This window comes from Typopeltis vanoorti, chromosome 1, assembly GCF_054136105.1.
Source record: "Typopeltis vanoorti isolate ZY-2024b chromosome 1, IOZ_Tvanoo_1.0, whole genome shotgun sequence".
Lineage (NCBI taxonomy): Eukaryota > Metazoa > Arthropoda > Arachnida > Uropygi > Thelyphonidae > Typopeltis > Typopeltis vanoorti.
Genome location: NC_143549.1, coordinates 190965176 through 190984318, shown reverse-complemented (window position 1 = coordinate 190984318; position 19143 = coordinate 190965176). Strand labels below are relative to the sequence as shown.

The 19143-nt window shown below is 36.1% G+C and overlaps 1 protein-coding gene across 5 annotated transcripts in view; it reads left to right on the top strand.

The window, feature by feature from the left end:
- LOC150110721 (sec1 family domain-containing protein 2) overlaps positions 1–19143 on the top strand; it is a 397942-nt gene that overhangs the window by 148603 nt on the left and 230196 nt on the right. For all 5 annotated transcript variants that reach the window (XR_016549025.1, XM_090400427.1, XM_090400445.1 and 2 more), the window contains exon 11: positions 10081–10180. Coding sequence is in view for 4 of the 5 variants with exons in the window: in XM_090400427.1 (XP_090256553.1) it covers positions 10081–10180 (100 nt within the window). In the remaining variant the exon portion in view is untranslated. The remainder of the gene's footprint in view (positions 1–10080; positions 10181–19143) is intronic.

Here is a 19143-nt window from a genome sequence, read left to right as displayed (position 1 = left end):
GGGGTTTTAATATTTTTTGAATTTGATGGAAATTGTGTAGCCATTAGCTAAGAAAATGTTGAGAATGTGGTTGGGTTCAGTAGTGAGAGTGCTGTTAACAGAACTGATATTGATTTTGCCCTGTTATATATGATCCATTTAAATTGGCATGTAATCAAAGTGCCCAGAAAGAGAGACTGTTGTTTTCCTTTTCTAAGGTGAACTGTATCCTGCGATGTTGGCTGTTTAGATGCGTTAAGAAAATATTGGGAGCATCCAGGCCATATGGTCAAATGGAGAACTCATCATCTACATAGTGTAGAAAACGAGTTGGGTTTATGCAGTGGTGTGTTGGGACTGGCTCGTGCGAACTGGTTGTTAAAATTTTTCAAATTTAGCAAGCTGGTTGTTAATGTTTTTAAGTCGGGCGAGCCGGTTATTAAAATTCTTTATGAAAGGATAGATGATGAATGGTGGTATATACTTTTTCTCATAAATATTTTGAAATTGTATAATAAACACTTACATATATTATTATTATCCAAAATAAATGCATAAAGGAGAATTCACAAAACACAAACTCAATTTACGAATGGGAATTTGGAAATGATTTTATTTACTAAACAATGTCTGTGCTTATTAAAACACAAACACGTTATCAAAACTCCGGAATTGGGTATTTGAATAAACAATAATGCATTATTTTTCGGCGACTTTCCAAGAACTTGCAACATTAAGTTCTTGGAAATGCAACATTGTTGCACTATCGATAAATACAAAAATTCTTCGCGACGGCTACAGTCTCTGGTCATTTGATCGACTACGAGTGGTAATATTAGTGTTACATTTTTTTTTTTCAGGATTTCATTTGACAATAGGTAAGTTGTAGGTAATAGTTGAAAAAATGAAATAGAACGAAACTTCTTAAACATTAAAAGGACAAAATTTGAAGAAGCAGAAACAAAGACATCTGAAGATACAATAGAACTTTGTGAAGAATTAAATTTTTCATAAAGCAAGCTGGTTGTTAAACATAAAGCAAGCCAGCTGTTAAAAATTTACCAACACCACTGGGTTTATGTGTGTGTGTGTGGGGGGGGGTGCAGAGTTAAGACTTTTTCTTCAAAGGTTTTCATGACACAATTAGCCAGGTAGGGAGAAAGCAGAGAATCCATGACTGTCCCCTCTATTTGTATGTAGAATTTTTCCTTGCCAGAAGAAATAGCCAGAGTTCATGGTGAACAAACTGAGATATCAGGAGGAAATTCAACTTGAATGAGATCTAGGGTGTCTTTAAGTAGGACATTGGCGAATAGAGAGGGAACATCAAAATTGACCACTATGCCAATGCATTGGAGTGGAGGTTTTCTATACTGCCTTTGAAGTGAGCTGAGTTTTTTTTTTTTTTTTTTTTTTTTTTTTTTATGTGTGAAGGAATATTGCCAGTATATTGGGAAAGCACTTTGTTTGGCTGATTAGTATGTTGGTGAATCGGTGCTCCACAGCAGGGCATAATAACACATTTTATTTGTGGATTTTAGGTAGCCCATATATCTGAGGGGGTGGGGATAGAATTGTATGGTTTTAGTTTGTATTTCCAACAAATCAAGAGGTGAACTTTTTAAGGAGCTACTTGTATATAGAGGCTGATGACTTCACATCAGTTGCCTTAGTATTCCATAATGCTATGCATTATGGGAAGGGCCACTACCCAGACTGGTTTCGAAATTTATTGAGGTATGGTTAAGTTGCTGGGTGCACCTCTCTCCAAAAACTTTGAATGATCTAAAAGATCACTAAATCTCAACAAGTGACGAAAACGATCACTACTAAACTCATCAAACTTTCTCTACTAGTAGCTCTGCTCAGTGAGGCAAAACTTCTACCAAATGGAACCACTCTCCTCTTTGAATTAAGTCCAAAGATGAACATTATTAAAATGTCATAAATGGGAGCAGACCCAAAAGAGATACTAAGGTTAAAGTAATGCAAAATTCATATATATCCCATATATAAGTAGCAAAAATATGTATCACCTTATTATTTGAAATACTCTGGATTTAGAGACAAATGTAGAAAGTTTTTTCACTTGGTTATAAATTAAATTAGATTTCCAAGAAATTATATTCTTGTTTGATCTTTTGTTTCTTTACACCTGGATACAGGATTTAACAAGAATATAATTTCTTGTCAAGTCTAATTTCATTTGTAACCAAGTAAAAAAAAAATTTTCTATATCTGTCTCTAATCCAGAATATTTTAATAATGAGGTAATACATCCTTCTACTTACTTGCATGTGGGAAATATATGACTTCTGCATTAATTCAACCTTAGTATCTCTTCTGGGTTTGGCTCTCACTGATGACATTTATGGTTTGCTTGCTTCCTGGGGAGTAAAGGTTCTGCTTGGTGGTGGGTTTTTGCCTGGCATGGAGTGAAGCTACTGTCATGGAGTGAAGTTCCCTATCCTGCAGTGATTCAGATTAAGAGTGATGAGTTTAGTGATAATCCTTTAAGGATCTTGGAGATCACTCAGAGTTTTTGGAGAGATATTCCTGCAGTGTTTAACAGTACCCCAATAAAAGTCAGAACTGGTATGCATAGTGACCCTTCCCACAATGCACATAGCATTACACATGTCCAAAAGGATGTGTGATTTGAATTATGGGATACTAAGACAAAATTGATGTGAAGTCATCTATCTGCCTTTATATATAAGTGGTCCAATCATGAATATAACTTCACATGCAAACTTTGTTTGCTGAAATACTTGAATAAAGAATTATTATTATTATTTAAAGAAGACTCATTGCAGATTAACCAAGAACATAATTTCTTGGCAAGTCTAATTTAATTTGGTTGGATTATAGTCTAAGGCAATGATTCTCCAACTTTTTTCAAATTGCACCTGATAATGCAAATTTCTCTCAATGAATACCTGTATTCTTTGCTGGACTTTTGTGTAATTAACCATAAGTTTATAGTATTTTCAAATTTACACAACATTGACTACAGTACAGTCCTCAGTACTTGATGGTGTAATCATTGTCACATTGCTGATGATCGAGTGGTGGCACTTTAGTTCAGCATTTGCAGCAAAATATAGCAATGTTATATAAATATTTCAGTATTAGGCTGTTGAAAGTTTTCTTACAAATATGATCGTATAAATAGACAAAAGTGCCCTAATATATAAAGGAGGCTTAAGAAGGGAGTGTGGTAACTATAGTTTTTCTCAAAATTTTTTAGCTTATGGCACATTGCTTTGCCGTGTGGGTATTATGGCAGTGCTGCACTATAGGCATTACCACTACCGAGGTTCATTAGATGAATCGTAGTTTGAGAAATGTCTTGAACACCAGCGTTGGTGTATATATGTGAGTAAACACTCATCCTGAATTCAAAACAATGAGTCATTGACTATTGGTGGTGTGTTTAATCTACTCTGCAATTCGTTGTTTATTATGTTGCAACATTTTGTGTTCTTGATTTATATTTTTGTTTAATATGTAGAAGTTTTTAGTTAAACATCAAAGGTTAAGTAGGCAAAATGAAAATGCTTGTTGTGAAAATACAACTAGCGATTCCTTCAAACCAAATAGTGGATTCAGGGTGCCTTCCCAGACTGATTCAACATCTGGTGCTATGTGCAAGTATCATGATTGTAATTTAAATTACGGATTTGTCTCCACTGGAGCTGAAAATCATTCACTTCCTGAGTGTGTTTTAAACAGTGAAAAATTGAGCAATGAAAGTATGGTCCCAAGAAAACTGAAGAGCACTTTAATACTAAACACAATCATTTAATAGGTAAAGATACAGCCTATTTCAGTTGTTTGCTCCCTCTTCTCAAGCAAGTCAAGTCATTTGAGAAAATAGCAAGAATTGCCGAAAAGGCACAAGTAGTTAGTTATAAAGTTGCTGAAATAATTGCCAGGAATATGCAGCCACATACAACAGCAGAAACTTTGATTTTTCCTACTTATAAAGAAATTGTTAAATCTGTGTTAGGAGAGGCTGCTGAGAGGAAGATATCAAATGTACCTCTGTTGAATGATACTATTTCTTGCCACATAGAAGACATCCAGAAACAAGTAGCCGAAAAACATGATGGTAAAAAATTTTCACTTTAACTGGATGAGTCGACAGACATAAGGTAAAAATGCCAACTACTGAATTACATGAGATTTTTAGACAGAGATTCTGTTGTTGAACAGTTCTTATCATGCACGTTACCTGTTACATCAACTGGTATTATCTTCCAACAACTACATTGGAAGAAAATATGCTGTGTTAAGGAAATTGTATTTCAGTGTGCACTGATGGTGCACCAGCAATGACTGGTCGAATTAAATATTTTATTTCGAGATTAAAACAAGATTGTCTTAAGGTTGGGTCCACTCGTTATTTTCTGCATCGAGAAGCTTTGGTAGCTAAGATGATTCCTGAAGCTCTAAGGAGTGTAATGGGCTCAGTAGTTGTGATGGTTAATTGCATTAAAACTAGATAAGTTAAGACTAGACTTCTCAAAATCATGTGCAAGGAAGCAGGAACTCGTCATGAAATGCTGGTCCTTCACACCGATATTCACTGCTTGTCCAAAGGCAAAGGTATTCTCCAAGTTTTATGAATTGAGGAATAAGTTATTATTTTTGCTACAGAGAAACATGAATTTATTGCCCTGATTAAAGATGAGACATGGCGTTCAAAAATTGCATACCTGGCTGATATTTTTGGACATTTAAACATCCTTAATGCAAGTATGCAGAGAAAGGAAGAAAACTTCTTTACATCAAGTGACAAGCTGAATGGGTTCATAAAAAAATAAAATATGGAAGTAATAATTAATAAATAACATGTAAGTCCACAGTAATAACTTTAATTAATAAATAAGGTACAGATATTTCATACTAAAACTAATAGTATATCTTCAGTGTTACAAACAGATAAGAATGGAATACAAGTAACAAACATTCGGTGGATCACCTATTAAAATACAATGTTGTCGCGAGCTAGGAAATGAAAGAAGATATAGAAGGCAAAAGTTGAATTTGACCTTGAAATGCTTCCTCGCACATCTGATACTGATCTGGAAATTACTTCCTGCTTGATTTTAGAACATCTCTCATTAGAGAATAAACTATACCAATACTTTCCTTCCCTCTGCGTGAATGAATATGATTGGGTCCCCCTTTAGCATTACTACTGCAAACACAACACATCTATCGTTAAAAGAAGCAGAAGAGTTGGCAGAACTTCAGGCTGATCGCTCAAGTTTAGATAAAAACACTACTTCATTTCTGGAATTTGGCAAAAAAAAAAGAGTTCTCAGTATTACAGAAGATGCCCTATCTACACTACTACATTTTCGACAACCTATTTGAGCAAGCAGAGATTTTACCACACTGCCAACATCAAAAGTAAGAAATGGGAACAACTTCTTTCTCTTGATCAAGAATTACGAGTGTGTTTGTCTGTAATTTGACCCCATATTAAACAATTGTGCAAAAGTAAATAAGCCCGTATTCTCAGTAATTATAAAAATTATGTAATTATTAACTCATTAATTTTAACCATTCCAGTTTGTATTACTTACAATTTACTTGTTCCTCTTTTATTAATAAATAATGCCGTTGAAAATATTTAATACCTATTTTATATTTCCTCTTATTTTCCCATTTTAATAAAAAAATGCATTTTGTTTTTGTTTTTTTTCTCACAGCACACCCTTTGAGAAACACTGGTCTCTGGGAACGTGGGTTGAGCTATCTTTAAACAAAGAGGAAAGTTTACCTGTTTAGTCATGGTGGTTTAGAACTACTCTGGTAATTTCCCTTATCCACTTTCATAATTACTGATTTTTTTGTTTTTGTTCATTTCCAGTAGTGCTTCATATTCCATGCAGGAGAGGTTACTTTTTGGTGGTTTTTGCTTGCACAAGTACACGGGCTACATCTGGTCTGATATTGTTAGCAATAAGGGTAGGAAAGCTGGAAATACCTCTTTCTATCTAGATCATAATTTTTCTGTAGGAACTTATTTTTTGTATGCAAGTGCATAGCTTTGGTCATGAGTGAGTGCACTAAATGCTTCAGGATAATACATGTTTTTTTAAAGTTGTCAAGGCTTGACAATAATTCTTGAGTTCAATAGATTGACAAACTTGTTGAGGTGCTGACTCTTTATTTTCTGAAAATTGTTTGGCTGCTGGAGTGTTGGATTTAATTCTACAGTTCATTTCTGAAATCTGCTTTAACTTTAATTCTTTGTAAACCTTGATATGCATATTTATCTTACTCAAAACTAAATGTTGATTGCTTCCTATTTTAGATTTAGATATTCAATTTAGACAACAAGAAACAGTTTTTCCTTTTTCTTTATGTCAGCTGTCTTCTCTAATGATTCAAAAAATTCTTCCACTTCTTCCTTAATATGAAATGAAATGAAATAGTGTGACACAGAATAACATAACTTTCTTTGGAATCCTGGACACAAATAAGTCTTATTTGTTCAATTTCTTTTCCATTTTGAAATTTTCCCACATCACTTGAAACTTTACTAGAAACATCATCCCACATCACTCTATTTGAAACAAGTAGAGTGATGTATGATGATGTTTGTAGTAGTTTCAAGATGAGTCAAAAGACTCATCCCGAAACTTCCAACCAATCAAGAAGTTTATCCTCATGTTTAATGCAACTCATTCATTTCCTTAATTGCTGTTGCTTGAATATAACATATTTATTATTTAACCATGTCTTGTTTTCTTGAGAACATTCAATGCCAAGCAAGAAAACACTTTTCACCTAGCCAGATGGAACCCCAGATCTGTGCATAGTCTAAAGACTCTGAAGACCACCCTCTGCAAACAACCAAAACTATCCTCAAATTCCCTAACAGTCAGCACTGCTCCACACTAATAGAGGCAGGCACATCAATCCCAATCATCAGTGGCACAGCAATTACTAAATGGAACCTTTGCAGATCCGACTGGAATGTATTTGAGAAACAAATTGAACAAATCATTATAGCAATACCACCCACCTGTAATAACTACCCCAGATTTATTAAACTAATCAAAACTGCAGCCAAAGTTTCTATTCCTAGAGGCTACAGAAAACAGTACATCCCATGCTGGAGCAAGGAAACTGAGGAATTTTTAGCCAAATATGAAGAAACTGAGGACTCAACTGCCACTAAGTAGCTCAACAAAAACAGAAAGGATGAATGGATCTCAACCATCCATGAACGTGACTTCACCAAAACTATCCAGAAAAGCTGATCATAGCTTGGTGACCCTTCCCACTACCCGGCTGGTAGTTACCCTTCCCATAATGCATAACATTTTACATGTCCGTAAGGATATGTGCTTTGCATTATGGGATACTAAGGAAAGTAATGTGAAGTGATTATCTTCTATATATGAGTTGCCCCAGTCCTGAAAATACTTCAGGCACAAACTTTGTTTGCTTATACTTGGACAAAGGATAAAACCAAGTACATTATTTCTTGGTATCTTTAATTTATAGTATAACCAAGTGGAAAAAACTTCCAACAATTAACAGAAAAAGCACTAACAACTGACTTGGGTGATCCATTTCATTCATTCACCACTCTTTGCTTGGAGAGTAGAAGAATCCAGTCTTCATGTCCTTGCCAACCTCACTCTTACCCAATTTCCAGGGATAATCTCTTGTTCTGACCCTTCTAGCCAATTGCTGAAATGTTTCCTCCCAGTCTTATAAAATTCTTTAAGTAACTAATATATTTCTATCATATCTCCCATTTTTTGCCTTTCAACCAACTTTTCCAACCCACAAACCATCAATCTATTCCACAGACCACTCACCAACTTGGTCACTCTCCTCTCAGTCTTCTCCTCCACTTCCTCATACCCCCAGAAACCCAAGTGATCCAGTTGTGGTTGTATTGAGGTGTTATTATGTTTCTTTATATTATAAAGAAACATAATAACACCCTTATCTCTGCTTGTTAGCATGCTTTTCGATAACCAGGTATCTAGTGAACTATACTGGCTACTTTAGCAATATACCCCTCTAAACTTCAGCTCTCTATCTGCTGCTACCTTTAAATCTCTGACTTCATCAATTTCCTGAAGTATTGTTCCCTCCAGCTTGTAATCTTTGTATCCCAAAATGCATAACTCTACATTTTTCCACATTAAATTGACATCTGTTATGTTCTGCCCATAATCTCAGCATATTTAAACCATCCTGCAAGCTCTCTACATTACATTACCTTCATTAACTGTTACCCTACCCAACTTTGCATTGTCAGCCAAGAACCGAATATCTCCCTTCAAATTGTTTACTATATCATTTATGTACAAATTAAACAGCAGTGTTCCAAGCACAGAGCCCTTCACCACACCACTAGTCACTTGCTTTCTCCTGAATTCTGCTCCTCCATATACTACTTTTTGGTATCTGTCCATCAACCACTCTTTCATCCATATCACCAATTTCATATCCATCCAACTGTTGCAGTTTACATAATAGAGTTCCATGTGATATCTAGTCAGATACCTTAGCAAAATCCAGCAGTATCATCATGTGTCCATTCCCTTTATCCAGTTCAGCTGTCACTCTATTATAGAAAAGTTAGTAGATTACTATGGTATAACCAGCCCTTCACAAAACCATATTGCCTCCTCATAGAGCATCATATTCTTATCCACCCTTTCCTGAATTCTCTTTCTGACCAACTTTTCCATTACAACTCCCAAGATACTGATTGGTCTATAATTTGCTGTGACAGCTTTAGCTTCTCCTTTATGCAAAGTAATTATTTTGCCATCCTTCCACTTCTGGCATAACAATATCTTCACTTGGATGATTTAGCTTTTCAAAGTGGTCGCTCAGTAGCTCAACAATTTCACCTGCATCTATTACCTCTCTGCCATTTGCACTCATTAAACTTATCCTTCCATAGTCATTCTTCCTCCTGTTTGACATATAACAAAAGACTCTTTAGGATTTCTTTTTGCCTGCTCAGCTAATAATTTCTCGTAATTTGATTTTGCCTTAATTACCATGCTGGTACCTTTCTTGCCTGATTGTTGTACTGTTCGTGAGTTAATTGGTTGCTTTTCTCCTTGCACTACTAATGATCTACTCATCCATCTACAGCCCTATTTATCCTACTGACCTTAGGTATATAGTGCAGTATTGCTTCTTCCAGATATCCCTTGGCTACCCCCATGCACAGTGAACATATTTTCTTTGCAGATCTTTATGTTCTGCAAGATCCTAGAGATCTGAATCAAGTTTAGATCAAGTAATGTCAAGGTGATGTCTCCTGATCAAAACTCTTTGATATCTTCTTTTGATTATCAGAAGTTGCCTTTTGCCCATTTTGTCTTATGCAGCAGAAACATGGATACTAACCAAAAGAGACATTAGTAGAATACAAGAAATGGAAATCAATGCTTTGAGGACAATGTTGGCAAAAACATGGAAAGATAGAGAAAGAAGTGTGGACATTAGAAATGTTTTCAGACTAGAAAGTGTTGAAGAAATGCTTGTGAACTCTTGCCTGAAATAGTTTAGACATATGATGTGAATGAATTTGGAAAGAATACCAAGAGAAATATACAAAATAAAATTGAAGGGGGCAGGGGAAGAATCACATAGAAAGATTAAAGAAAGAAAAGAAAAACCCTAGCTGGATAGAATAGGGCTCATGAAGAAGGAAAGAATATGGAAGGATAGAATGAGAGCTTTGATTCACATGACCTGACCATTTCTTTTGGAGCAGTCATCGATAAAGAAGAAGAATCTTATGTAAGATCAGATTTTTACATTTTATCCCTTTAGTCTCTGAATAGCTACTTTAATTTTAATGTTAATATTTAATACAGTTTTTATTTGTGTACAGTATATGTTATATTGTTGTAATAAATTTAAGTATTGATTAATCATTGATTTAACGGTATTGATCAATACCGTTAAATCTATTACAACATGTCTGACGAACACATAAGCCTATCCACACATTTAAGTATATGTTATAACTTTATTTACAAAACTGGCTGTATAAAATTGTTGTTACCTTGTTTGTTTTTTTTTTATTATTATTAGATCTCAGTCATTAGAAGACATCATGGCTTTAATTGCCTGTTTGTGCTCCCTTCATGACAAATGTTCTCTACTAACGAAGGAAACTGTTTCCAAGCTTCAGGTGAATAATTTTTGTTGCTTAACAAATTTGTTTTCTAGGTTATGCCATTAAATACACAAATACACTAAAGATTACAACTTCATATTCAGATGAATGTGCTTGTGGCAATTTGTATGACTGACGATTTCAAGTAGAAAGCAGGTACACATTCAAATTTTTGAATAGTGTACAAAGGGGGCATGTGATAACACTCAGGATAAAAAGCAAAAGGCTGCACTAAGCAAATTGTGTTTGAAGAAAGCTCTGTTTGTGAAAGAATAAGTTGCAACTTTGGATGCCTTGTAATGTCTCAAAGACATCATCTAGATGATTTCGTGTGGGAAAACATTATTGGAAAGCTTAAAGGAAGCCACAGAATTACTGATACTGCCAGAGAGTTTGAATCTCACATAGTGTTGTATCAATGCTTTGAGCAACTTTTCAAGCTAATGAAATCTGTTCCAGACATTTGCTAAGAGGTCACTCCTCTACATGAAGACAGATTTTTGGTTATAACAGCAAAATGTAATTGATGCACCACTGCAGGTCAGCTTAAGTCAACTCCTTTCAAGCACAGATACGTGGATATCTCAACAAACTGTGGCAAGACATCTGTAACAAATAGGCCCTATGCACTCATATGCATGTAGTCTGTATCCCTTTATCCACAACTCATCACATATAACAGCAAAATGTAATTGATACAAAACAGCAGGTCAGCTTACAAGTCAACTCCTTTCAAGCACAGATACGTGGATATCTCGATAAACTGTGGCAGGACAACTGTAATAAATAGGCCCTATACACTCTTACGCATGTATTCTGTATCAGTTTATCCACAAATCATCGTAGATCACATTTTCAGTGGTGATGTTATCCATAAAAATTGGACAAGACATCAATGTGCTAATGCACTTTTTACAGTGATGAGAATCACTTTAGTGTTTCCTCTGATTCTAGATAGCACTTAATCTGGAGTAAAAGTGGTGCTGCTTACCATCACAAGAATGTTTTTGAAAGGGATAGATATGGCAGTACTGAAGTCATGCCGTGGAGAGGCATTATGCTTAACGGATACACCAAGCTACGAGTGTTGGAAAAAGGCACTATGACTAGTGAATGATATTGCAATGAAGTTCTTCAATGTTGTGTTCGATAGTTCCATGGTGTTGTGGGTGAAGAACTCGTTTTTATGGATGACAGTGCCAGACCACATCGTACATGCAGTGGAGATACTTCTGGAGACCAAGGATATTAATTGAATCAAGTGGCCAGCATGCTCCCCAGATGTCAACCCCCATAGAACACATTTGGGATGCAATAGGGAGAAGCATTACTGTTCAAAATTCCCCTCCAGAAATCAAACAAGGCCTTATCCTTGCTCTGAAGGAGGAGTTGGCCAGTTTGCCTCAAGAACTCCTGAATCACTTGGTGTTATACGACATTGTGAAAGCTGCATCGCAGTTCGGTGTGGGGATATATTCCTTACCAAAATAGTTCTTAACATAGTTTTCTGTAAACATTATACATTAATTTCTTAACTACATCCTTAGGAAATTTGTAACTTTTACCAAAAAAGTATTGCAATATAATTTGTGCAAAATTTATAACACATTTTTTGTGTAATATAATTTATTAGTGTAGTGTCAATAAATTTATGTCCACATTTGGCTGTAGTCAAGAAATTTTTTCATATACAGTAAAAATGTGGGCATGAATTTATATGGATATAAATTTATAAATAAATTGCTTTTGGACACCTGTGTATAAGAAGCACAAATTTTGTTGCTCATTCATAATAAATTATATATGTCCTTTCCTTATCCTTAGCATGTTCATGATGGGTGGACACAAATTGTCTCGTGCTTGTACTTTGCTTTGGTGGGTGACATTTGTCTTGTGCTTCCAGTTTGTGTATCAGATAGTATATGGCACAAATTCCACCATCTGATTCTATCAAAACGAAACCATATACACTATATAATTAGTGTTTTGAACACTTTTTTTCTCGGCACTTTGTCCTATGCCTTTTTCAAGATCTGCATAACTTAAATACAGATTCCATGTTATATTCCCGTGATTTCTCAACTATTTTTCTCAAAGCAAAAACCTATTCTTGACAACCTCTATTTGGCATGAATCCCACTTGTTCTTCTCAAAGTTTCCTTTTCACAATTTTTCTTAAGAATTTTCTCAATTATGCTTGCATAAATACCTGCCGGCCTGGTTGTTAGTGTATTCGCTCTCCAGCTAAAAGGCTGCAGGTTCAAATCCCACTATGGGCATGGATGTTTGTGATTGCCTGAGAAAATACTAGTGGTGGTGGTGGTGGGCAGTAGAAGGCGTTGGTGGATTGAGTGGTGAAGATGGAGAGTTGTAGGGTAGGTGTCCTCCTTCAGTGAGTCTTTGAACTCCTTGGAGGTGTCATGTAATAATAATAATAAATCTCTTAGGAATGCTCAGATGAGAAATTCCTCTGTAATTTTCACATTCAGTCTTATTTCCCTTTGTAAAGATAGGTAGTATGAGAGCTCTTCAGTCATCTGGAATTTGACCCTCTGACCAGTCGTGAATTATGCAGTGCATATTCTGTAACATGTTTACATCGTCATATTTAAGCATTTTTTGTTGAATATCATCTACTCCAGCTACCTTTCCACATTTCAGGTTTTTGATGGCTTTTTAAACCACTGTTTTGTTTCATATAGCAGTATTTCAATGTAATTACTCCATACTTCTAAAATGTTTATCTTAAGTTGTCATATAAGCGCCTTTGTAGTGCAATTGGAAGAACAACGATACATTGCATCCTTCGATTAGCGAAGCTCGATTCTCATCATGATGGGAGGAATCTTTATATGGACTTTTTCAATTGAAGGTGAGTTAGCTGATCTCATACTAAGGTAGCATGGTTTTTTTCTCCTAGAAATTCGGGTTTTTCATCCTGCATACAGACAAATCTGTCATTCAGAACACATGCAATTCACAGACAAAACAATACTAGCCGTGGCAGTGGTAGTGGTTTTGGGCAGTAGATGGCGTTGATGTAGGTGATTGGTAGTAGAGGTTCGGTGTAGTAGTGGAGATGGAGATTATACAGTAGGTGTTCACCCGCAATGAGTCTTCAGCTTCCTTGGAGGTGTCATGAATAATAATAATAAATAAATAAATTCCGTGTGATGATACAGTGTTCCCCCTTTATACAGGAGTTCACGGTACCATCTAGTCCCCCCAAATTTTATCTGGGCTCCTGAACCGGCATATGCTGACGAATCAGACCTATGGCTGGGTCAGTATTCCTGACTGTAATCCATGCATGTTCTCGGACCAGTTTGCCTGCTTGCGGGATGAAAAACACCAGATAAACTGGCGGAAAAAATCCTGCTGTCCACACCAAAGACCGGCTAACTTGGCTATGGCTGAGGAAGATACTAGAGCTCCTCATGTCGTTGACGGAAATCGAACCTAGGACACTTCTTTCCCAGGCATATGGTTGCAAAGCGCAAAGCCACTAGGCTAGCCGTGCAAACATAATAATAATAATAATATATCACCTTTATCATCTCTGATTCCTTTTACGGTTCTCTTTTCTCCACTACTAAGCATTTTTCTTAGTTCATAAATATTATTATTATTATATGACACCTTCAGAGTCCATGTACTGGGAGTTGTATTCTAGGAGTGGAGTACACTCCCATAATACAACCCACTGTCTTCACTAATCTACATCTACATCTACATCTTAATATCCTCTCCTATACCATGAAGAATATAGATTTTATCATTCTTGCATGTTTAGCCACTTTTCACACAGTTTTCTTACATTATTCTTTATATTCTCTCTCTCTCTCTCTCTCTCTCTCTCTCTCTGGGCATCTGTTGACTTACTCACTGGGAGGTTTCACTATGTTTTCTTCTTTACCAGGACTGCTTTATTGGCTAAATCAGTCAGTGTTTTCTTCCGAGTATGCTATTGAGTCTCCAAGGTTTGGTTCTTGTTTTCAAACTATTTCATTTTTTTTCTTCAATAATATTTGTATGCCACTGTCTACAGTTCAACTCTAAGAGCTGCTTAACTTTGATTTTGTTTAAAATTTTCAAACATATTTTTATTTTGAATATGATATTTGCTTTTATCCTGCTTAAAAATTAAATAGCGATCACTTCGTATTTCTAATCTTTCTGTGTGTTCTTGTGTCCTGAAGAAGTGTGTGGATATCACCATACACAATAATATAGTCACTGACTTTTCTTATTTCTAGCAACTTCTCTCCATGTAAATTTGTACACAACTTTGTCAGAATATGTTTATGATGACCAATCTGTATCCTGAGAAAAATTCAGCAGATATTTATCATTATTATTATTACCTGGTTATTTCTTCAAATTAATATATTTTTATGTGTGCTGTTCATTTTTCACTCTTGTTTAGATATCTATTAATGTAAATTTATGCACAACTTTATGTCAGAACATGTTTATGATAACCAGTCTATAGTCCTGAACAAAAATCCAGCAGATACTTACTATTATTATTATCTTTTATCTTTTTCTCCAAATTTGACCATAACATTTCTCTATATGTGCTATTCATTTCTTGCTCTGTTCTTTAGATATCCATTAAGGACCAATTTCTTAATTCCTTTTCCATTTTTATTGTTCTATTTCTACTGCTGATTCTAAGAAAAGCTTTTCAAGTTTATATTTGTTTGGGTAAGCAGAGTAGTTTTTTTTTTTTTTTTTTTCTCATTTACTTTGGATATCTTGCATGGAATCAAATGGAAGAAAACTACCATGCTTTATTGCAACACATATAAACTTGAAAGACTTAGAATCAGCAGAAGATCTGTTAAACCTGCTTAATCTTAATGAATGCGGTTGTTTTTAACTTCCCAATATTTGGGAAACTTGAATTCTTATGCCTCCTACCTAATGTATAAGGCTAGCAAACAGCACCCACAAAAGGCTCTCCTTATAGGAATTCATATATGCTTTTGGTACCATTTTTTCCCACATTTTGAGTGTTTTGGCATGTGCTTTTACAGTTTAAGATTGTATCCCTGACAATATCTTTGTGACCGAGACGAAATATAAGATCCAATAAACTTGTATTTTGATGCTTCAGTTTTTTTTATGTTTCAATTCCATGAAACTTAAAAAAAAAAAAGAAAGTAACTGTAGTGTTTTGAATGACTTTTTTGCTTGGCACCTTGTCATATGTCTTTTCCAGATCTACAAGATTAAATTTAGATCTGTTATATTCCTATGATTTTTGAACTGTTAAAGAGAACATCTGATCTGTTTGGCCTGAACAAGCTTGCTCCTCCCTAGGCTTCTCTTTCACAATATTTCTTATCCTCTTTTCAAGTATGCTTATATAATTCTATAATTCTTACCTGGAATGCTTAGTATTGAAACTCCTCTGTAATTCTCACATCAATTTATTTCCTTTAAAAATAAAAAAATGGCATAATGAAAGCACTCCAGTTGCCTTTCTACAATTCAGGTTTTTGATGTTTTTTCCTGAAGTATTGATATATATATATATATATATATATATATATATATATAATCACTTAGGAGGATATATATACTCCTAAGTGATTCTTCTTATATATTTTCTACCACCATTTTCTCGTTATACTAGTCATCCAGAATAACTTCATTTTTATATCACCTTTATTATTCCTGATTCTTTTTTGAGGTACTCTTTCTGCTATGCTTCTGCAATAGCTCTGCCTTCAAAATATTGTCTCCTTTCCATGATATTTTTCTTCTGTATTCTTACTTGTCTTGCAATGACTTTTGTTAGGTACTTTGGCTACTTATACATTGCTTAGCTTTCTTGCATTTTCACTTTCTTGCTGAACTTAATAGCTGGCAACTTTCAATACACTTTCTTCTTTTCCAGATATGTCTGTTTAACTACCTGAGTCCATCATCAATTTCTGATCTTTTATTTTTGCAAACAAACATGTTACAAGCCTGACTGAATTTATCAGAGTTTTGTTCAGGTTAACTATTTCACTTTTCTTGAATATTATTCGAGCATTTGAATTTACAGTTTGATATGAGAGCTGCTCAATTTTGATCCTCTTTTGAAACTTTTAAATCCTTGCATAAATCCATGTGTCTTAAACCAGTATGAAAATGTCATTGTCAACAATAACATAATCAATGAAACTTTTCTTTTGACTTTTCTCCATATGAACTTGCCATTATTATTAGTTTTGCTCTTTTCTCCAAATTTTCCCACAAGATTTCTACATGAGTGATATTTATTTATTTCTTGCTTTGCTCTGTAGATCTCCAATAATGACCAACTTTTTCTTCAGGTCAGCTGCCCCTCTCTAATGATTTAAAAAAATTCTTCCACTTCTTTAAGAGAACCTTTCTTGCATAAATAAGTCGTATTGTCCAATTTCCATTTTGATACTTGCATCCATCACTCTTCTTTTCATTAACATGAATTATGTTACTGTGGTACTTTTCTAATTCTTCTGCTTGATTAAGTTAATTTCTTTGGTACTTCTTAAGTTGATTATGCCTGTCTTTAATTCTGCAGATGTCAATTTAGTTTGAGTTTGTTCCACTGTCTGACTTTTCACTCTTTGCCCTGGTTCCCTGATGAAAACAGCAGGGAAGGATCTTTGTTTAATGAGAAATGCCTCAGCTAGCACGTGCTATTCTATCATTTTGTACCATTGCTTAAGTCAGTACAGAATACTCTATCTATGTGTTCACTGGACATCCACAGATGCCATATGGTCACACCGATGCTCAGTGATGTGCCACTCCAGCCCTCACCATGTAGTCCAGTTGTTTGCTTTTCTGGAGACTTCAACTCTCTGAAGAACTGTTGCTCCACACACACACCATCCATCCATCTCATTGATGGCCTACTTCTTCCATCCTTTCATTGTGTCCAAAATATTTTTTTGTCAGTATCCTTAAGGAGCCTTAAAGTTCTATTGATCTTTTCTAACACCCATTCATTTGTATGCCCTTCAGTATATGATATCCTTAGCACGTCTCAAAAGCAGATATCCTTTTCTTATCTGACTTCTTTAGGTTCCAAGTCTTACATCCATAAGTGTCACTGTTAGAAAAACAACTGCATCCAAGGAGTCAAGGGCAACTAAGACAAGGAGTGATGAGAGCTTGTTCCACTTTTGCTCGGAGTTGCCTGTTGTTGCACTACCTTACCCCAGTCCTGAAGATATTTTCAGGCGCAAACTTTGTTTGCTAGTCTAACCAAGTGAAAAATAAACTTCCAACATCTTTCTCTAAATCCAGAGTACATACATACATACATCTTCAACGCCCACCTTTCCTAATTGGGTTGTGGGGGGCAACAGCTGCAAGAGGATCACAATGGTTGTGATCCTCTGCCACCAAGCTCAGGTGTTCTGGTGGGATTCCCAGACATGTCCACCCAAGGTTTTGGATATAATCTATCGAGCGAGTTCTTGGTCTTCCACGTGGCCTCCCATTCTCTGGCTTGTCAAAGAGGGCCTGCTGAGGGAGCCTCTCTTGTGGCATTCTGACCAGGTGCCCGTACCAACTTAACTGCGATCTCTCAACATGGAGAAGCAGCAGTTGAGTATTGAGGGTTTCCCGAATTGCAGAGCTTCTGACTCTGTCAAGTCTTGTCAGCCCCGCTACCCCTCGAAGGAACCTCATTTCAGCTGCTTAGATTCATGTCCTCATTCTTTCGGTCATTATCCAACTCTCATGACCATAGGTGAAGATGGAGACATTGACTGCATTGAAGGCAGCCAGCTTTGCCTTCTGGCTTAACTCCCACTTCAGTACTACCGAACGGCCAAGCTCCCACAATATTCAACTTGCAAAGCCAATTCGAGTATCTAGTTCTACGTCCCGCTTTCCATCGTTCTTGAATATGGACCTAAGGTATTTAAACTTCTCCACCTGCCTCATTGGGAATCCACTTACATTTAGAGTGCACTGGGATGGTTGTCTTGAGACCACAAATGTTTCAATTTTGGCCACACTGATCTTCATTCTGGCATCTGCACAAACAGCTACAAATCTATCCAGGGTCTGCTGGAGGTCATCTGTGGAAGAGCTAAGCAGAACTAAGTCATCTGCAAAAAGCAGACGCCCGATGCTACATCTTCCAATTATGAAACACTCAATGCCTATCAATCCAGTCCATAAATATTATAAGGAGGGGTGACAGAACACATCCTTGACGGAGGCCAACGGAGACTGTGAAAGGTTCAGATTTTGTGCTGTTTATCCTGACAAAAAACTCTGGGCATTCATACAGGGACTTGATAGCAGCTAATAGTTGGCCATCCACTCCATACTCCTGTACTACTTGCCAAAGCTTATCCCGAGGAACCCGGTCATATGCCTTCTCCAAGTCCACAAAACGTGTAGACATTCTTGGCATATTCCCAAGATTTTTCAAAGACTTGGCCTTAAAGTGAAGATTTGGTCAGTTGTGCTTCTACCAGGATGAAAGCCACATTGTTCTTCCTGGAACTTTGACTCAGCTATGCTCCTGCACCATCTTTCCAAACACCTAGCATACACTTTCCCAGGCAGGCTGAGCAGAGAGATGCCACGATAGTTACTGCAATCCTTCTGGTCTCCCTTCTTGAAGACTGGTATTATTATGCCTGTCCGCCATTGCTTTGGTGCTCGCCCAGATATCCAAGCAGCCTGACACACTCGAGACAGCCAGAGAACACCGTCTTGATTTAAGGCTTTTAGCATTTCTGGCTGAATTTCATCATCGCCAGCAGCCTTGTCCGATTTTAGCAATTTTATTGCTAAATTGACCTCTTCTGCTGTGAGACTAGTCATTGTCCCAATCTGCACCTCAATAAAAAGGTAGTACACCTGTTGGCAACTCCTATAGGTAAATATGACCTCTCCTATTGCTCAACTTTGTTCCCATGGAGATAGATCCATCCTTCCAGATTTTAGACGTCTCTGATTGTTGTTTTAGCCAT